Source organism: Lampris incognitus, chromosome 16, assembly GCF_029633865.1.
Source record: "Lampris incognitus isolate fLamInc1 chromosome 16, fLamInc1.hap2, whole genome shotgun sequence".
Taxonomy (NCBI): domain Eukaryota; kingdom Metazoa; phylum Chordata; class Actinopteri; order Lampriformes; family Lampridae; genus Lampris; species Lampris incognitus.
This window is the reverse complement of record NC_079226.1, coordinates 18768116-18789868: the sequence shown is the minus strand read 5'-3', so window position 1 is coordinate 18789868 and position 21753 is coordinate 18768116. Positions and strand designations below refer to the sequence as shown.

The 21753-nt window shown below is 43.0% G+C and overlaps 1 protein-coding gene across 1 annotated transcript in view; it reads right to left on the bottom strand.

The window, feature by feature from the left end:
* Positions 1 to 21753, bottom strand: part of LOC130125987 (ryanodine receptor 3-like) — a 158721-nt gene that overhangs the window by 24836 nt on the left and 112132 nt on the right. The window contains exons 51-72 of the mRNA XM_056295363.1: positions 20721 to 20941; positions 20262 to 20352; positions 19003 to 19143; positions 17991 to 18154; positions 17682 to 17760; positions 16892 to 16981; positions 16641 to 16787; positions 16236 to 16298; positions 16033 to 16108; positions 15776 to 15899; positions 12734 to 12849; positions 12370 to 12437; positions 12156 to 12277; positions 11894 to 11943; positions 11494 to 11554; positions 10156 to 10394; positions 9316 to 9397; positions 9076 to 9206; positions 3737 to 4060; positions 2790 to 3030; positions 1937 to 2024; positions 1731 to 1823 (exon numbers count right to left, since the gene is read on the bottom strand). Of these exons, the coding sequence (XP_056151338.1) occupies positions 1731 to 1823; positions 1937 to 2024; positions 2790 to 3030; positions 3737 to 4060; positions 9076 to 9206; positions 9316 to 9397; positions 10156 to 10394; positions 11494 to 11554; positions 11894 to 11943; positions 12156 to 12277; positions 12370 to 12437; positions 12734 to 12849; positions 15776 to 15899; positions 16033 to 16108; positions 16236 to 16298; positions 16641 to 16787; positions 16892 to 16981; positions 17682 to 17760; positions 17991 to 18154; positions 19003 to 19143; positions 20262 to 20352; positions 20721 to 20941 (2811 nt within the window). The remainder of the gene's footprint in view (positions 1 to 1730; positions 1824 to 1936; positions 2025 to 2789; positions 3031 to 3736; positions 4061 to 9075; positions 9207 to 9315; positions 9398 to 10155; positions 10395 to 11493; positions 11555 to 11893; positions 11944 to 12155; positions 12278 to 12369; positions 12438 to 12733; positions 12850 to 15775; positions 15900 to 16032; positions 16109 to 16235; positions 16299 to 16640; positions 16788 to 16891; positions 16982 to 17681; positions 17761 to 17990; positions 18155 to 19002; positions 19144 to 20261; positions 20353 to 20720; positions 20942 to 21753) is intronic.

Below are 21753 nucleotides of genomic sequence, written 5' to 3'. Positions count from 1 at the left end.
CCAGAGCATGGAGGAGGTACCAGGAGACAGGCCAGTACACCAGGAGACGTGGAGGGGGCCGCAGGAGGACAGCAACCCCGCAGCAGGACAGCTATCTGGTCCTTTGTGCAAGGAGGAACAGGAGGAGCACTGCCGGAGCCCTACAAAACGACCTTCAACAGGCCACTAATGTGCAGGTTTCTGCTCAAACAGTGAGAAACAGAATGCATGAGGATGGTATGAGGGCCCGACGTCCACAATTGGGGCCTGTGCTCACAGCCCAACACCATGCAGCCCGATTGACCTTTGCCAGAGAACATCTTGGTTGGCAGATTCGCCATTGGCGCCCTGTGCTCTTCACAGATGAGAGCAGGTTCACACTGAACACATGTGACAGACATGAGAGAGTCTGGAGACGCTGTGGAGAATGTTCTGCTGCCTGCAACATCCTCCAGCATGACCGGTTTGGCGGTGGGTCAGTGATGGTCTGGGGAGGCATATCCTTGGAGGGCCGCACAGACCTCTACGTGCAAGCCAGAGGTACCATGACTGCCATTAGGTACCGGGATGAGATCCTCAGACCCATTGTCAGACCATATGCTGGTGCAGTGGGCCCTGGGTTCCTGCTCATGCATGACAATGCTCGTCCTCATGTGGCCAGAGTGTGTCAGCAGTTCCTGTATGTCGAGGGCATTGATGCTATGGACCTGCCTGCACGTTCCCCAGACCTGAATCCAATCGAGCACCTCTGGGACATCATGTCTCGTACCATCCGCCAACGCGATGTCGCACCACAGGCTGTCCAGGAGTTGACCGATGCCCTGATCCAGGTCTGGGAGGAGATCCCTCAGGAAACCATCCATCGTCTCATCAGGAGCATGCCCAGACATTGTAGGGAGTGCATACAGGCATGTGGAGGCCACACACACTAATGAGCCTCATTTTGAATCGTCTTGAAGAATTTCCACAGAAGTTGGATCAGCCTATGTTCTCATTTTCCACTTTGATTTTGAGTATGATTCTGAATCCAGACCTTAATGGGCTAATGATTTTGATTTCCATTGATCATTCTTAGGTTATTTTGCTCTAAACACATTCCTCTGTCTAATAAATAAAGATTTTCAGCTGAAATATTTCATTCATCGAGGTCTATATTGTGTTTTTAGGTGTTCCCTTTATTTTTTTGAGCAGTATATATATATATATATATATATATATATATATATATATATATATATATATATATACCCTAGCACAGCAGGGTGGGCTATTAGCTGTGCTGGGACTGAAAATATAAGATAAGGCAGTAAGCTGCCAGGTATAAAACTCATGCACGTCATCATTCCCTCTCTTTCCAGGAGCTGTATGAGGATGAAGATTGCAAATAGAGCACAAGATGAGTGGAAAGTCAGTTTAAATGTAATGGCAGATTTTTGTTTGGCTTTCAGCACCCAAACAAGCTGACTGACAAAGATTAAAAATACAAAAAATAACAAGAGCTACCAAAGGTTGGTGAAATGGATGTCTGTTTTGATGTTGTGCAAAAGTGTGCATGCACACACACAAAGCCCCCCACCACAGTGTTTGCAGGTTTAACTGTGCACCAGGTGGAAAGTTGGGGCTATACAGTAGCTTACTATCTGACATCATATGGCACCTTCACACAAAGCCACCATGCTCCACTGAACTGCATGGAAAGCTCTAGTTGACAGTGATTGTATTTTGTGTATCACTGGGCACATACAGTATACCTTGGACATCTTGGTTTTGTTATCCCCAGTCAAGAAGGATAGGTTGTTGATTTCATTCTGGACCACAAAGTTCTGCTCCTCCCTTTTGAAGTTCTAAAGAGGAAGAAATTCCACATTAAGGTCGCTTCGCTCTGTTAATGGTAAAAGTCACAATGGCTTCAAATTATTTGCAGTTCACCATGTTGTGTGGTAAGGCGAGAACTGACATGTGATTTGCACCAGAGGATAAAGATCTCAGCCACCATTTTGAAGAGCTCGTTGGAGTCTGCATTTGGTTCTTTAAGCCACCTGGACCTGAAGTAGCAAAAAAATTAGAAAGAAAAGATGATGGAAAGAATATACCCACTGCTGAGTTTAACTTTATTGTAAAAAGCCATCAACAGCCTCTTGTTCTTGTTATTCCTTTATCAAATGGTCACAAAGACCAAAGACATAAAACTGTAATATGTGATGACATACACGCATAGCCTTGAGCTGGTCATTGTATTGCTATAATATTGCTACCATGATATGAGACTAGATATTGCCCGAGATGTTGGTAATAGCATTGTGATATAACTTAAATGTTGTCATTCCCTGGTTTTAAAGGCTACATTACAGTGAAGTGGTCCATTTTTTTCTGAATTTATTAGACTGTTTTAGATGTGTGAAATGAAAAATGAATGCCTCTACCTGCTTAGTCATCATTTTACATCCGGATTACTAATGATCAATTCTTCAAATTTTCTTGTGTGTAAGTGTCATATGAAGGTGCCAATAGCCATCCCAAAAATATTGTAACATTATCATTACCAAGTTATTAAATTAAAAATATTGTGGTAATTGATTTGGTCAGCTGTGACGGCCTGGTGGCCGGTCCAGGGTGTCTCCCTGCCTGCTGCCCAATGACTGCTGGGATGGGCTCCAGCATCCCCGCGACCCTGCGAGCAAGATAAGCTGTTTGGATAATGGATGAATGGATGGATGATTTGGTCAATATCGCTCAGACCTAGCAAAGCCCCTCTCTATCTCATTACCCCCTTTGAAACAACTCCATCTCCTGTGAGTCAGTGAGCTCACCTGTTGTTGTCCACATAGCGGATAAGCATGGGATAGAAGGCGTAGAGGTCCCTACACAGCACGGCAAACTCATCCAGGATGAGCAATTCAGCCTCCTGGGTGTCTCCTTTACTGTCTGCCTTCAGCAGCTCCTCTTCAGCTACTACTTTCACCGTCTTCTTCTTCAGCTTCTCCAGCGTAGGCAGGAAGTGGGTCTTCAGCAAGTCGGCTCGGGCCTTACTGATAATGGGTTGCACGTAAACTACACACAAACATGGAGATACATACATAGATGGCATTTCAGAAGACTGTCCTTTGTCTTTGTTTGTGTCATGCAACTGTCATGCTGGTTCGATCCTCGGCTCCTGCTTGCAAAAATGTCAAGGTGTCCCTGAGCAAGACACCTAACCCCTAACTTCTTCCAATGAGCCGGTTGTTATCTTGTGTGAGTGAATGTGAGTCATTTATTAATTGTAAGTGGCTATTGCAGCTAGGAAGGTGCTATAAAGCAGCCTGCTTCTTCGAAAATCTCATTCATTCAAAATCTCATACAATCAATTAAATAGTAGGGGCGTCCAGGTGGCGTGGTGGTCTATTCTGTTGCCTACCAATCCCCATGTTACCTCTGGCTCAGTCGGGCATCCCTAAAGACACAACTGGCCGTGTCTGTGGGTGGGAAGCCGGACGCGAGTATGTGTCCTGGTCGCTGCACTAGCACCTCCTCTGGTCAGTTGGGGCACCTGTTCGAGAAGGCGGCTGGGGGGGAATAATGTGATCCTCCCACGCACTACGTCCCCCTGGCCACATGTATCGAAGGAAGCATGTGATAGTCCGCAGCCCTCCCCTGATTGGCAGAGGGGGTGGAGCAGCGACTGGGATGGCTCGGAGAGTGGGGTAACTGGCCGAGTACAATAAATAAATGAATATAAAAGACAGAGTAACAAGCTGCAACAGCCACCCATACCCACCTGCGATCCTCTTCATCCAGGAAGCCTCATCTATGCCCAGGTTGCTGTTGAGGATCTTGAGGATGTTGCCGAGGATGAGGCTGAGGTGCTCCGAGGTGACGGTGGTGCAGCAGATGCTGTCCCCACTGGCCGGCTGGTTCTCTGGCCCTCTCTCCCACCAGTAGGACAGATAGTTGCATAGCATGGGCAGCACCACCTCGATGACATGGGGCATCTCAGTGTAACGCGCCCCGGATTCGGCCATGTCATTGATGTCCTTCATCAGACCGTCCAGGCTCGGCATCTCAGGACACATGTCCTCAACTGAGTCTGGCATGCCTAGGACTAAACATATAGCAGAACATGACCTTTACATAAAAAAATGACGTTTCAAACGCTTCTTTTTACAGGTTTTGTGAAGTGAAAGGAAGTTTCCAGATCACAGATGCAAACAAAGAGAACAGTAGGAAAATTGGAGTGCCAGAACAGCTACTACTACTACTACTACTTTCGGCCGCTCCCATTAAGGGTTGCCACAGCGGATCACCCATTTCCATCTCTTCCTGTCCTCTGCATCTTCTTGTGTCATGCCAGCCACCTGCATGTCCTCTCTCACCACATCCATAAACCTCCTCTTTGGCCTTCCTCTTTTCCTCTTCCCTGGCAGCTCCATAGTATCGCTCCTCCACATATGTCCAAACCATCTCAATCTTGCCTCTTGCTTTGTCTCCAAACCATCTAAACTGAGCTGCCCCTCTAACATGCTCATTCCTAATCCTGTCCTTCTTCGTTACGCCCAATTAAAATCTCAGCATCTTCAACTCTGCCACCTCCAGCTCCGCCTCCTGTCTTTTCATCAGTGCCACTGTCTCCAAACCATATAACACAGCTGGTCTCACAACCATCTTGTAAACCTTCTCTTTAACTCTTGCTGGTACCTTTCTGTCGCAAATCACTCCTGACACTCTTCTTCACTCACTCCACCCTGCCTGCACTCTCTTCTTCACCTCTCTCCTGCACTCCCCATTACTTTGGACTCGTATGCTTTCTCTAAATCTACAAAGACACAATGTAACTCCTTCTGGCCTTCTCTATACTTCTCCATCAACATTCTCAAAGCAAACATCACATCTGTGGTGCTCTTTCGTGGCATGACACCATACTGCTGCTCGCGAATCACCACCTCTCTTCTTAACCTAGCTTCTATTACTCTTTCCCATATCTTCAGTGCAGCTATTAGTGAGAAACAGCAAATTTTTGAATCCACAAAAAAAGGTCCTAGGTCTTTATGAGATGATGGTGTTGAGAGAACACACACACACACACACACACACACACACACACACACACACACACACACACCGAATTATAGGGTACCAGTACTGCTAAGCACATTCTTGACTTCAGTAAAACTATATACAAGAATCTTAAGCCTATTAGAGCAGTATTTACCAAAATAAATCTTCTTTCATGTCATTAAACCTAAAGCTCAATAATCACCTTGATACATTTTTTAAAGCTATAAAGCTAAAAATGATGGCGAAAACTATTAGCGCTGGTCACAAATTAACATACTATATTAAACACACACAAGACTAATTTCCTGGTCATTCTGAAAGGAAAAAAAAAGTATGCTGTTGTACCCCGATGGATTGAATTTGAGACATTGGTTCAAATTCTGGTCCTGGCTAATTAGATAGAAATTGGACAGGAGCAGAAAATTGACACGTCAACCCTAATCGACCATTCTGCTCTTTTCAAAACTATAACATTAATGGCATTTATATCTTTTTTATTAATTTTGTAGAGATAAGATGTTTGACTTAAGTGTACAGTGAATATTAGAACTAGTGTAATCAATATTTATTGAGCAATATTCTGTTTTAAACAGCTTGTACTTTATACATGCCGTGGTCCTTCTCCCACATCTGATAACTTGTAAATGTCTTGAGAATCTATTTCTTTCCAAAGCAGATGTTAAAAGTCAGACTGAAATTGAAACATTCATAATTTCTAACACCGTTTATTACTGTAATCCTGAATTTTGTCCTTTCTCTATTTGTATAATGAATATAAAATGTAGATTTTTTTTACTGCTTTATTGTTTATTGTATATAATGTAAGGCAGGGGTGCCCACAATTTTTTGACTCGTGAGCTACTTTTAAAATGACCAGGTCAAAATGATCTACTCATATTAAAATTAATAATAAAAATACTCAATACATGTTTTACATATATATGAACATTATATGCAGTGTGTGTATTTATATACATGTTGTGTTACATATACAGTATTGCAATGGATTTGCATTTATATTGAACCTTACACAGGCAATAATAATACCAAGCATTTGCTACTATACTATGTTGAAATTGCATCACTGCATGAACCTTTACAGCTGTGGTAAATAGATTTGTGATCTCTACCTCCCTACTCTGAGGATGACCTGCACTGGAGGGAGTCAGACAGGGTTGCATAGTTCGGACAGTAGCTGCTGGTAGCCAGCCTCAAGCAGGCCTCCAAATGATCATCTGTCATGGTGGAACGGTATTTGGACTTGATAATCTTCATGTGAGAAAAGGCTGACTCACACACATAAGTAGAGCTGAATAATGCCATCAAGGAGGTTGCGCATTTCCTCATGTTTGGGTACTTGTCCTCTGTAAGTAAGTTCCAAAACTCTCCATGCGCCCTGGACTTGAGCTGAATGTCAGGCTGTACTGTCAGCATCTCATCCTCCACTGCAGACGAGTTCAGGTGAAACAGTGTTGCCATTTTTGAGGCGAGGGAATCCACCTCTGTATCTTCCCCAAATGGGTAGCACATAAATGTAGCGATTGGCTCGAGCAAAGCAAAGTCTTGAAACCGTTTGTCAAAGTCTGACCGGACATTTTCAATCTGCTCTGTGTAGTGTGCACTGTCAAGTTGCGCACACGCCCTCCCTTGCTTCTCCAGCTCCGCTGCGAGGTTTTGGAAGTTTCCCAAATCACGGCGCTGCAACTTTGAGGACAGAAGTTGCATTTTCCGTTTGAAAGCGTTAACTGAGCTGATCATGTTTACCACGCTTTTGTCTTTTCCTTGCAGCTCTAAGTTAAGCTCGTTCAACATGTTGGTTAAATCAGTTAAAAACGCCAAGTCTAGCAGCCACTGATTGTCATTAAGTTGCTTGTGTTCCGCATGTTTCGTGATAAGGAGAAACTCCTTAATCTCCGGACAGAGCTCTCGAAATCTCTGCAAGAATCTCCCTCTACTAAGCCATCTCACGTCAGTGTGTAGCAAGAGGTCAGAGTAGTTACAGTCGGCCTCTTCCAAATGTGTACCAAACAACCGTCTTTGAAGAGACCTCGCTTGAATAGAGCAGGCGCTTTTGGCTGCCACATCCGTGATCTCTTTCATGTTTAGCATTTTTGCGCATAATGCTTGTTGGTGTATTATGCAATGGTAATTAAGGAAGTCCGGGAAAGCATCGTCCTCCCTGCACTTGGCAATAAATCCATTCGAGCGGCCCACCATAGCAGGCGCACCGTCCGTGGTGATTGACACCAGTTTACACACTGGGAGCTGGTTTTTATCCATAAAGTTTTTGAAGATCTGAAAAATGTCCTCTCCCTGCGTGTGTTCCTTCATGGGTAGTATTGTTAACAGCTCCTCTTTTGCGGTCAGATCTTGAAACACCATGTGAATGAAAATGCACAATTGGGCCGTATCACTTATGTCCGTAGACTCGTCCAATTGTAGTGAGAAACACTCGCAGTCCACGATGTCCCTCCAAAGCTGCTGTGTCAAATCATCGCCCATCACTTCATAGCGCCTTGTGACGGAATCTCTTGATAATTGGAGAGCTTTGATTGAAGATATTATTTCTGATCTATTTTTAAAGTCCCGAAACAACGAATCTGCTGCCTCAAGGAAGGCCTCTTTCATCATCTCTCCATCTTGGAAGGCCTTCTTATGCTTAATGATGGAGTGACTCACCCGTAAAGATGCTTCGGTGGCTGCCTTTGCCTTTGAATTCAGCTGCGTGAAAAGTGACTGCTGCACGATTAACTGCGATTTTAGTTCCCTCACCTTTCTCTTTCTCAGCTCGCTTTTCGGAGGGAAGTCATTGTCATAGTTTTTATGAACAGTTCGAAAGTGCCTCTCCACATTTCCTTTTTCGGGATAGCAATGCTAGACTAACAGATGAGACAAACGCATTTGGAATAAGACATGGTGAAAAAAAAGTCCTCCTCCCATTCCACATGGAAATGGTACGTTTTTTGTTTCTGGCTAGGTCCGGCTCTCCCACTCATTTTTGTTTTGTTTCACTTTTTAGTAGAATTTTTTTTTGAGAGTTGAACTAGCTAGCTCGATGCAGTTCTGCATTAGCTCACGTTGTGGGCATGTGAACTTCAAGGTATGTTCGAGAAGGGCTCTGGTTGTTATGGTAACCTAATGTAACAAAGTTTTAGGTTCCGCTCTAGAATCTTTGGTTTTAGGCAACAGCAGACTGGCCATCCTTTACGTCAATCAAAAGGCAAATGCCAAATGGAGGACAGATGATAGGCTAATGTCTTGGAAAAAAAAAAGTTTTTTGGAATGTCATGGAGATCTACCAGCGCTGTCTTCGCGATCTACTGGTCGATCGCAATCGACGTAGTGGGCACCCCTGATGTAAGGTGACCCTGAGTGTCATGAAAGATGCCATTAAATAAAATGTATTATTATTTCTTTTTTGTTTTGTTTTTGTTGTTGTTGAAAGAGTACACCCTAGTTCAGCTTCTCTCAATATGGTCTTTTTTCTGATACTCATGATGTCATCAGCACACACTTTACATACAGCCAATCAGTACCCTTACTTGCTCTTGTCACTCAAAGGTCAGCTTATGAATATTAATGAGGACCAGCTCATTCCTCACAGCTCTTGAGATGTTGAGAAGCCTCAGATAAAGGTATAGGAAAACTCACAATATCAAGTCGTTTACAGATAATGAAATAAAAAAAATGTTGCTGAATGTTTTATTATACCCTCTTCAAGGTTTTTAGACATGAAAATCTAAAACTGATCACTGATTTCGGTCTGACTTTAAAGAAGCTAATAGACAACCCCCCACCCCCACACACCCTCTAATTCTCTCCCACACTTATCCATATTTTTCAAAAAGTGGAGTGGGTGGAGTTGAAAAAATTGTGCCATTATCATAATGGAAAAAAAGTGTCTTCCATTAGCCTTTTAAAGGACAGATACATCTTAAAATGTTAGGATAATTGTCTAAACTCATAAAAAACCCTTCCATTATCTATAATGGATAGCTGACTGCCTACGCGGTCCACATATATCACTGAAGTCTATCGTGTCATTATTAATGTATGACTCACTGGCTCGTTCACGGACGGTTTTTGTGTTGAAGACGGAGCAGGGGTTGTATGTGTTGAGCATTGGCTCCAGGAAGGCTACGGGCGTGGCCCCGGCCAGGGTGGCTAAACACTCCCCCAGAGCTGGCAGCTGCCTGGGGGAAGCAAGAGAGGGAGAGGGGTGAAGATCACGTTGAAAGTCAGCGGGTTTTCTTAATCAAGCATGAATAAATTCCAACAGCATTTGGCGTAGAATCCATGTACCTTTCTACGTAGATGTTCTTCCCAGTGCCCAGGGCATACAGGCTGGTTAGGATTCGATAGCAGGACACTTGGACATCATCCACTGAAAACAGAAAAAACCCAGTATCTGGCACACTTGTATTTGAATGTGATGTATTCTGAAAGCACTTCACAACAGTATCCTGCCACACATTCACACTTTGAGGGGCACCTGCTCTTTCTAGGAAACCATTTTCCAGGACTTTTCAATGACATTTCCATGATTTATGCTTGGATATACGCGACAGAAGGTGACATTATTCAGTGTTAACGATCAGAGGAAGCCTCACTATAACCCCTATGAATAGACTGACTGACAGACTGGCTGTTTCTCTCTCTCTCTCTCTCTCTCTGTCACACACACACACACACACACACACACACACACACACACACACACACACACACACACACACACACACACACACCATTTCTCAGTTATCGTTTGATCATTTCATCAATGTTGTGATATTTGAAACTGCTGTATATTAAAACACTGACAGTCTCTAAGTGGACTGTGTAACTTATAGCTGGTCACCAAACATATTCCCCAAAACTTCAAGCACTGATGTGCAATCTCAGGGGTTAAAAATATGACTAAAATATGCAATCTCGGCTGAAAATACTGCAGAAAATATGGAATCTCGGCCAGTAGAAATACAATTTTATAACCTAACTTGACAATATTCCATAATCTCAATAATATATTTCCCGAACATTTGATCAGATTAATAATTTTTTAGTGTACAAAATTCCAGGTTTTCCAGGACACATGGGAACACTGACTTTGCTTTTAATGGTCTCTATGGTTCATGGACTCACATAGCAGGTCCACTCCAAAGTGGTGCTGAGTGATGTGTTCAAACAGGGCGGTGAGTATAGGGAGCAGGGCGGCGGTGGTGTAGTTGATGTTCTGAGATACCCCCTTCATCTGGGAGCGGGAGTGAGTGAACTTCCCCAGCTTCAGGTTCTCGAAGGTCTTTTCCAAGTCTTCTGCAGCGTTCTCAAAGAACGTCCTCAGACCCGCCTTCACCAACTCCGACCCCGACTTCATCACCGTCCTGTTTCAAGAGAGAGGTGAGTGATAAATGAATGAAGAAAGATGATGAGATGCCCAAGGTTAACATTACAGTATGCTGACGATACTTTGGTGTGCCAAGGGTAGCGCTGTTAACTCATGGAGGAACACACCCTCAAATGCAATCATTTTATCCTCAGCCGCTTTAATTCGCCACACATGAGGTATGAGCATCCTTCCACCCAAGTTTTTCCATTTTTAGTAAAGCCATTTCACAGTTCATAACATTCCTTAATGAAGTATCCATTGTAAAGCCTTGATGCTCCCCCTGTAGGTAGGAGAAGTGAAAGACAGAGCCTGTAGGCAACAAGAATAGCTCCTTAGCATAAGCAAGGCACTTGATTATGTTGCTGTTTTAACCTCATTATGAGAGGAGGATATTAACAAAGAGCACATTGTCTACAAAGAGCACTTTAAGCCTTAGGCAACATATTGTGCATGAAGTTTGCTGTGCTAATTTAAATGCCAGAGAGTGGTCTTTGCTAATGTCATAGCTTCCCTCAATCGTTCATATGCACAAATTTGTTCTTACACACCGTAATTCCTTTCCCATAACATCTACTGTCTACCGCTTGCAACGAGCAATCACCCAGGCTTGCAAAGACGTAAGTGTTAGCCAACTGGTGTCTAAATTCAGGGGTTACCCAGGTTCTACACTGGTCTTAGACAAACTTCGGTGCTGAAAAATTCCATGGGTGTGTAAGAACAAATTTGTAAATACTTGATGAATGAGGCCCAATGAAACAATAATGATGTTTGGTAGATAATGTAATGGGGGCCACAGAGTGGACTGGCGGGCTGTCCAGGTCTCCCTGCCTGCCGCCCAATGACTGCTGGGATAGGCTCCAGCATCCCATAACCCTAATTAGGATAAGCGGCTTGGATAATGGATGGACGGATGAGCCACAGAGTTTCGATTCTGACTTGTAGCTTAACAGATGAAGAATCATTATTGGGCTTTTAAAATTTTGTTATGTTAACATGGTGTTTTTACTGAACTGCTGGCTATAGATTTGTTTGCTTTAAACTTTCCATAATTTGGCAAAGCTTTTCTGACAGTTCCCTCTGTGAGTGGTACCCACCTGGTGTCCAAGGTGTGAGCCAGAATATGAAGACAGCTCACCATGGTGGTGGAATCACTTCCTGTGATACAACACACACACACACACACACACACACACACACACACACACACACACACACACACACACACACACACACACACACACACACAATGAATATGTATGATCAGTAATATCAGTATCTGTATCAACTACACCAACATACTCACAGTCAGCATTACTAAATTATGTGTTCCCTTAACACACAAGCAAATATAATTTTGTACACACAAGTCTGCATACAGACACACACACACACACACACACACACACACACACACACACACACACACACACACACACACACACACACACACACACACACACACACACACTGCTGTCAAAGAGCAGGTCAGCTTACCAAAGAGGGAAATCCTATGTCTGACAAGAGCTGCCAGTTTACAGAACAGGCTAGATGTGTAAATGATTGGAAAAGAGACAAGAAGAAGAATGAAGACGTCAGAATGAGTGGAATCAGAGACAGACGTTGGATATAGAGGTCCAGACTTCAAGAGCACACTTGCAAGCTGCTCTAAAACGCCAGAGTGTTGTTTCATAAATTTGGAAATGAATCAGTCTGAGTGTCAAACTGAATAAGTGGACTGAATGTGATGCAGTATTACCTAGTGACCATCTCCTTCTCCTTATTGGAGGCGTACCCACTGCTGCTCAGGTTCTTGTTGGGTGAGGAGAGAAAGTAGAGGGAGTGGTTCTTGAAATATTGATCGATGAGAGGGAGGAGAACCTAAGGGAGGGCAGCGGCAACTGTGAGATCATATCCAATTTATGGAAATCCCATCATTTACAACTGGGGTAGCTGTTTCATCACGTACTCACTTTGGCAAAGAACTTGATTTCTTGCTCATGAGGTGACCTATCTGTTTTTCCACTGGAAGCCATGGCCTCTGATACAAGAGCATTGTAAATAGTTGAAACAAGGTCAAGTCAAATCAGAATTTAGCGTGCCTCATCACACGATAAGTGTCACACTTTGCATTGAAGGCAGAAAAAGTGATGAAAGACAATAAATCAAGCAAGAAGAACCAAAGACGGGTTCAAGTCTCAACTTTCATGTATCAAGTGAGTTAGCCTCTCTAATTGACATGCCAAATCCAATTCAGCGGTAACGGGTGAGCCAAGCTGAAGGTGACGGTACTATCAACCGCCTGCCTTGGCAATATCCAGTGCAGTTTGCTCTTACCCAGGTGGGCGATGAACTCCTGGGCCGAGTCAACATACTTGAGCAGCTTCTTGAGGAACTTGTACGCGAACCTCTTCTCCATAGAAGAGGAGTCCTGCTCCATGTCCTTCAGACCTCTACAACACAGAGTGACAGAAGATATAATTGGACATTCTGAGTGAATTGATTTTACTTTTTTCCCCTGAGTTATTCTGAATCGAGACGTATGGTTTATGCATCAGCATAAAACATCTTTCAACAACCTTGTATGTCCAAAATGGCATCTTTACATGAATTAAGAAACTTGGAATGAATTATTTTCCAGAAAACGTCTCATGCTGGAGCCATGGAACAGTTTCCTCATGTACTGGCAGTGTTAACTGACAACAGCAAACCACATACAGTAGAAAACTGCCTATAGTGATGTCTTTATGCATGTGCTTCAGGCCAGGATGCCACAGTCTACACCCATCTACAGGCCAGTGGCTACTCTATTAAGGGTTGAGGATGTGCACATCCTTGATAGGGAGGAACGCTGGTTTGAATGGGGAGTCAAAGAGGCCATTATGTTAAGAGGGAACGACCATCCCTGAACCGAGGGGGGCTAAGAGTACATCTGTCATCATCTTACAATGCTGTGATTGCAACTATTCCCCAATCCGCTGTGAATAGTACACATGGCCATTGTAACTCTAGTTAATGTTCACAGAAACCTGCATATGAAACTGATCATTGGTTTCAGTCATTATGCCACTGTATTGTTTATGAGGGTGGGGATACCTGCAGTCAGTTGAGACTGAAGAGGTCACTTAGATGAGTGATGAGCTATAGCAATCCAGGTTATCGTGATAAACCGTTTATATTGATCAAAAGCCATAGGACAGAATCGTCCTTTTTTTTTTTTTTTGGATTTTCCCTCCTTTTTCTCCCCAATTGTACTTGGCCAATTACCCCACTCTTCCGAGCCGTCCCGGTTGCTGCTCCACCCCCTCTGCCAATCCGGGGAGGGTTGCAGACTACCACGTCTCCTCCGATACATGTGGAGTCAGCAGCCACTTCTTTTCAGCTGACAGTGAAGAGTTTCACCAGGGGGATGTAGTGCGTGGGAGGATCACGCTATTCCCCCCAGTTCCCCCTCCCACCCAGACAGGCGCCCCAACCAACCAGAGGAGGCGCTAGTGCAGTGACTAGGACACATACCCACATCCGGCTTCCCACCCGCAGACACGGCCATTTGTGTCTGTAGGGACGCCCAACCAAGCCAGAGGTAACACGAGGACTCGATCCGGCGAGCTCCAAGACAATCATTCTTAAACCAACACTGTTTAAATAATCCAGTTATTGTGATCAACATTCCACTTAAAGAGATCATTTTGGGCTTTCATACATGGAAAATAAAAAAAAGCTATTTTAAAATCAAGGTAATTAAAGAGATCTTGTGTTAAAATGTTTAATTTTTTTTTCTTTTTTTTTTCCTTTTTTTAAAATTTGGAATCACATATGACTGCTGGGATAGGCTCCAGCATCCCCACAACCCTGAAAGCAGGATAAGCGGTTCGGATAATGGATAGATGGATGGATATTAACAGCATTTTTACATAATAATCTTTAGTTAGATACTTTTATAAAGTGATCCATCTTTTCTGCATTTTACAGAGTAATTATAGAACACAAAAATAGAACATGGGGTGTTTTTCCATTTGAGATAAAAGAAAAAAAGAAAGAAAAAGTACAAAAACCATACTTACATAAACATATGTAAACAAAAGAAGGATGTTTTGGGGAAATATACAATTTCCACTTCTCCCAAATTTTCTCAAATTTAGTTTCCTCAAGCCTCATGGCGAAAGTAATTCTTTCCATCACAAAAATGTCATAAATTATATCATACCAGTCCTCTATAGATGGGGTGTCTGGCTTAAGCCATTTCTTTGCAATTGCTTTTGTAGCAGCTACACTCAATATTCCAAATAAGTAACTTGTATTAATGTTTGTTGGTGTTGCATGTAATAGACCAAAGAGGAGTTCAGCCCAATTAAAAGTGACTTTTGTCTCAAATATAGTCACTAATTCTATAGAAATCTTACGCCAAAATGTATTTACTTTTGGGCAGGTCCAAAACAAGGGGTAGTGATAAGCTTCCTGGGAGCCACAGTTTCTCCAGCAGCTGGCAGAGCCTGAGTGGCAAGACGTCTCGTCTGAACAGGTATGATAAAATATCTACTAAGACTCTTCCAGCCAAACACTCTTCATGAGGTTGAGCTTGTTATCCTCCATTGAGATTTGCAATATTTTGTCCAAACTTCCACCGTAATGAAACTGTTAGTTTTCCTTCCCCATTTTTGTTTTATGTAGGCACTACTTGCTATCTTAATCTCCTGATGTCTCCTGTATAGCCTAGAGATTATTCTAAGCCCTGAATCCAACCTATAGGCACTAACAAAAACTTTCTATAAATTATTTTCAAATGCGTTTTGACCGTCTAACATAAAACCATTAATGTGATGGCATACCTGAAGAAAGCTATAAAAGTCACTGTTATTTAACCAATGTAGTCTTTTCAAGGTCTCATAATTCTTTTTCTTATTCCCATTATACAGAATGGTGTCACCTCCATACCAAAAATTAAAAAGAAAAAAAAAGCTCTCCAAAATCTCCAGATAGCTTCAAAAGTAGCATAGGCTCAATAAGTGCACACCTGTCAATTAGATGGTCATCGGCGAACAAAAAAAACAAAACAAACAAACTTGATTTTGCTTAAAGTGATCAATTGCTTGTAATGATCACATTGGTCTGGGCAGATGTGTTCATTACAAGCAATTTCCTCTGTCATAGAGAGTCATATGCCCCTGGCTGCCCCTGGAGGAAGGACAGCAGAATGGAGAAAATGCAGAAGAAACATTTCTTCAGCCTCCATTCCATGCATGTGTGTGTGTGTATGTGTGGTGTGTCCAGTTTGTAGCTATAAGACAAATAAAGATGGATAAATCTCTTTCTACATATGGGTGGGCCCTGATACCAATGTAAAATCTTATAGACAGACTGTGCTCCATGTGTTTTGACCTTGTGATGGAATAGCCATTGATTTGCAGGAAGCGAAAAAGGTCTTGAGCCTTCTCTCGATCACGGGCTTTCTCTTTGGCTGTCAGCGTGTCATAGGGCACCAACAGAGGGTGTGTTCCTCCACCTGGAACCAACACAAAACCACAGTCAGCCCAGCATTAACTTAAACTCTGTCAACCATGGCAATCTACTATATATCACTGTGATAATAGTTAGTTCCTGCCGTGCTTGGATGAGCAACTTTATTAGAAAATCACCTCTGCTTCCAAGGTCACTCTTTTTCTTCTTGGCCCAGATGTTATGATAATTTTCAGCCACCACCTCCACCATAGCCTCGATTCAAAAAGAAAAAATAATCATGCATTTTAGTGACTTGGACTTTCATGGCCACGAGAGCCAGTGATATTCCAAAAATATCACTATTCATCTTCAACAATAAAACAAACATGGGGTGATTCACCTGCAATTCTCTCGACAGAACCACATTACTGGTGTCTATTGGACTTGGGTTGAAGCCATTTGCCTGTCAAAATTCAAACATAAAGATGTATTAGATGAGGAAAATTTTTGGCAGAAGGGTTACCAGTACTACTTTTGGTAGTATTATCATTGTAGAACCCTGAGCCCATTCTCATCTCACGGATATATGTGCCAAATCAACCACTACCTACCCTTAACTCCAAACCTAACCACTACCTAACCTGTGCAGTATGTCATTACTATATCAGGCTAGTTTAACATTGGAGTTGTGTGTCATACAGATGTCAAAGTGCATCTTTTGCATCATTCTGATGCTTTGGCAAAGCATCAGTATATGAACCCCAGGTGACAGCATGGGATGAGAATGCATTGGTAACCTATGTACCTGCGAGGTCTGGGAGATCTTACGCATCTTCTCACTTTCCCGCTGTTGAGACATGCTCTCTCCATCCTTGGTCCTGTCAATGTTCCAGCCCATAGCTAACATGCTCTTCAGAGACTCTCTTATTGGCCATCTATAGATCTCCTTCTCCTGAGATAGGAAGGGAATATGGATAAAAACATGACTTTGACACTTTAACTCTGGTATGTTTTTCTTATTCATAGATCTGATGTTCTCCATTGTCTTTACGGTACCTTCTCTGTCAGGGCCTTGTATGTCCTGAGCTGAGGGTGAGTCTTGGCCTTCTCATCTACACAGTCCCCATACTTCCAGCCCAGCATCACCTAAAGCGTAAAAACACCAAGAAATTTACAATGTTCTCCCAAGAGCCTCACAGAAGTATGATTCATCATCTGTAAGAGTGGGTAATAGATTAGGTTGAAGCATGGACAAAAACATCGCAGTCTAGGCACATTTAGTCCTGGCTGTTCTCAGCCTTCTCTGACATTTTAAAACATACATCAACACACAGGAGGCAGCCAGCACAAAAGCAGGAGGGAGAAGGGGTCCTCTAAGGAGTGACTTGAGCAACGGTGGAAGCTCTCCCATATTCCACACTGGGATTTATTTTACTTGATCCAAAAAAACCTGAGCACGTTTGAACCACCAGGGGGAGCAGTATGCTATTGTCATCTACTAGACTGCAAATTAAGGGCATAGTAATGTCAACGTTTACATCTGGATCAACATCTTTCACCTTTTCATGACTGCAACGATTTTCAGTTGATTTTAGCAGCCCTGTGTGTGTGTGTGTGTGTGTGTGTGCACAATTTCTTTAAGACCTACCATTACACCTATCATTAAATCTGACATGGCAGTTGGCCTTTTATTTGAAAAAAAAAAGCACTGTTAAAGGGACTTTTTCATCCGAATCAGTACCATATCATAAATTGACCAGCAACTAGCTTTGTGTTCTCCTACGTCTAATATCACAACACCTGATACCCATACTCCCAGGTAGAGATGCTCCTCATCTAGCATTACCTTTTCTGCCGACCATTTTTCATGGGAATGCTCTGCGTATTTGTTGACAAAGTGCTCCAGCTTCTCTGGAAGTGAAATGCTGTGAAGACAGCATGCAAATTACTCATTTAGGTGCATGTCTAGCCCACCTGTAGTAGCATGCTTGAAAAGGTTTATGTGACGCACAGTCATAAAGACGAGCAGCCGTATGCATTTAATCAAAGTAATGGTGCATACTATATGCAGCACTTAGAACAAGTTTCTTCATGTTTTATGTTGAATTGGTATCATATTTCAAATCACTGCCTGGCTCCAATATATATGGCTTACTTGGCTGTATTGATGGGTTTGGGGTCAAAGTTGCCCTGAGCATCTACAGACACAGGCTTTTCCACGGTTGTACTTATAGAAGCATCCACGTAGTCTGGGGGCAGAGCTCCAGCTATAGCACTGAGGCAGGGCATGGCCATCTTGAAGAGCTCCGGGTCGTATTTCTGCAAGGAGAGAGAAATACTGTATTGAATGTGAAAGTGCAAATTATAGCACTCAATCCATCCTCAAGATTTGTTTCCATTAGTGAAAAGGATTTATTTTTTATAAACAACTGCAACTTATTTGCTCATTAACATCTTAAGCCAGGAAAACTAAAAATATCTCTGTATGAAATGTGTACTGTAAAGACAAATCTAACAAAGAGAGAAAAGCTGGAGCCCAGCAGACAAGAGAATTAAATGCAGAGCCGCTCCAAGAGCCGAAGTAATGTGATGCCAGCAGTTTCTGATCAATGAATGCTGTCCAAATATTGATGTTTTCAAGCCAGCTTCAGGCCATCATTTCACTTTCATGTATGTGCATTTAAAAAGATGTGCTGAGTGCAAACATCAGCCAAACAGAAAGACCTCAAGTTGTCTGTGTCAACATAGCAATAGCCTTATCAGTGTGACTTCATCAAGAGCAGGCTGAAATATCTAAATCAAAGTAATTCATTCAAAACATATACAATCTCATATGCACAGTCTAAAAAAAATCAACTCAAATTATGCCAGTGCAGAATATTTAGAAAAAAAAAAGAAAAAGAAAAAGAAAGATTTACACAGATGGCAGCACTTAGCGAAGGCAATGAGACATTATTACAAATGCAATTCAAAAGAACACCACCGCGCTGATAAGCGGGGACCCAGAAGAGGGTCAGAGCTGCCGGCCGGCTGTAATGGCGTGGTCAGCACGTTTTGATCAAAGCTGAGAGTGCTCGATTAAGCTCGCTTATTATGGGTCCCTAATAGCTTGATGGAGAGCCCTGATGCTCTTTCTATGTGGTAGGGCAGAGATGAGTGAACCTCACCCTCTGGGAGAGAGAATCAAACACGCCCCAGAAGATCTTCTTGGTGAGGAGCAGCTCCTCATCGGAGGCCATGCCGTAGCTGCCCCAGCCTGAGGGCAGGCAATAGTACTTCCAGTTCTGCTCGTAGTGGTTGGTTAGCAGCTGGGTATGGACACAAAGAGAGAAAAGGTTAAGACATTAACGACACTATCACAGAATGGACTACAACAGCACCACCACTGCATTTTGTAAATACACAGAAACACAATAGGCTGATGCACATTTGCCCACACAGCATAAACATGTGCAGAAAAACACATGCTATTGACATGGGAACATGTAAATACATACTGGCAGGGTGCCATGCATTTATAGCAGATGATACACCAAGGGAAATCAATTCTCCTACCATCAGCGTAAATGAAAGACAAATATGCACATGAAAGCGGTGAACAACTGCGTCCAGCGTTTCACAGTCCAGTCACATGCTATTACACTACCAGTATTGCTCTCCTGTGGCCAGATGGACAGAGCGAGGCAGAGGGGCTGACAAGGTTTTAATCACATGGCCACAGACTGCAGACTGCACCCCTTTGGGTTTTTACTCGGTAGCTGGCCACGTCAAAGCTCAAAGCTAAGTTAACACTAGGAGCAGGGAGTGTGTGCACGTGTGCAATTTCACATATACAGTATGTGAATGTGTGGGTGAGAGAAAAGGGGAGGGATAGCAAACTAAATCCCAGCAACGAGTGAGTAAAGGTATAGCAGGGTATCGGTGGTTGACAAAAATGGAGAGTACCATCCAACAGGGTGACAAACTAATAAACTGAGGCAGTGAAGTGTAGCCACGCAACAAACACAGTGACTGGAGCACAGAGGTCAGACTAGGCTGGATTTGACTCGGCAGAGAAAAACGAAAAGAGAGGCAAATATAGAGAAAAGAAGAAGAAAGGTTAGACAGACACACAGACAGAAAGACTGACAGGCAAAACAGTAACTAGAAGCACTGACAGAAGCTATTCAGTCACACTGGCAGACGGACAGAAGGACAAACAGACAAACATCTGGAAAGACAAGACAGACAGACAAACAGACAGCTGGAGGGACAGACAGAAAGGCAGTGAGACAGACAGGCAGAAAGGTAATCAGACAAAAAAGCAGACAGGGCGAAAAGAGGAGAGGCCCAGAGCAACTGGGGAATGAGGCGGGGGGGTGGGGGATAAGGGATGGATAAGGGATAAATAAGAAAGAGGGAGAAAAGTGAGGAAGATGATGCTTACCCTGAGAGGCATCTTGCAGTATTCGGTCAGCAAGGGCACGTCAAAGACAAGGCGACGTAGCAGCTGCTGCAGCATGGAGGGACGAAGGTACCTGCAGAATAATGAAACTCAGATAAGAGAGCGGCTAGGTGGCCTAGTATTTTCGGCCATCAAACATTTTTGTCTCGCTGAGTTATGATGGCATTAAGATGCAAAGATATTTCAGGGAAGCTGTGGGCTGAAATATAATAGGATGATGCTACAGGGATGATACAGTAAAATTAACTGTAAAGCTCTATTGATTATTTGGCTTAACGGTTTGTTATTCCCATAAGATGAGATATCATCCTTGTTTCCATACTGGCACACGTATTATTACAATATTCTGCACAATTCAATAAAATATTCATGCAGCCTTGGGCTAACACCTACAAAAACTTTATTCAGGGCTTGCCAGGAGTTTGTTTTAACGCTGCTTACTTGCAGACGGCCAGCAGGCACTCCTCTATTGCATCTCTCTGGGCCTTGGTGAGCGAGCGGCCCTTGGAGAGGCGATAGATGGTGTGCAGGGTGGAGTCTATGAGTGCGGCGTAGTGCTCGGTGCCAGCAAAGAGGGGGGCGCAGCGGGTGAGGAGCGGCAACATGGCAGAGCCGATGTAGCGGTTCATGGCCAGCGCTGTCTCGGTGGTACGCAAACCTTCCTGTAAGGAGAGAAGGTTAAGGTTCACGCAAGACATGACGGTTACATCAACATTTAGAATTCCCCACTTCTAGAATGTCAAACAACTGTTTTTAATTGCCAGTTTAACCTTTTAATGCTGAGGTGTTTCTGTTCTGACACACCAACTTTCACCAGTCTTTTTGTTATCAATAACAGCTAAAAAAATAATACTCATAATAATTCATTACTGATGGCACTTTTGCACAGACCTAACTCATTTTGGTGTCAAATTAATGCATTTGAGGTTCGTCAATGACAGAGGAAAAGCTGCATCCCTTAAATTGTGATAAACGTGATGTGCACCCTCTATTAACAGATATTCTTGTCCAATTTGTAATGTGAATTTTCAAAATTTCATTGCATGTACAAGGCTAATGGGAGGTAAGAAGCATCTTCTGGAAATTCAGACGTAAAGCATTCAGTTGTTGCTGAGTTGTACTCTTGCTAAATGTCACTTAGGTATCAAGAATGTAACATCGGGCGTTATTTGTATTACGTCTCAACGCCGAAGAGAAGCGAGTGGAAATAAAACTAGGTGTGGGCTTGACAAGGTTAAAGCGGACTGCTCATGTAAATGACATATGTATGATCTTGCAGTGGTAACAAAATACCCCCCAAAAACCCAGATAATTTCCAGAGAAAACTTCCATATAACTACAAGTATTTAACATTCACCTTCAGGCGCTTGGTGACGGTGAGTGAAAACACAACCAGCATGCTAAACTGAGGGGGGGGGCAGCTCTATTCAAGAGAGAAAAACATATTCAGCAGCTCTGTGATACCAGATTAGCT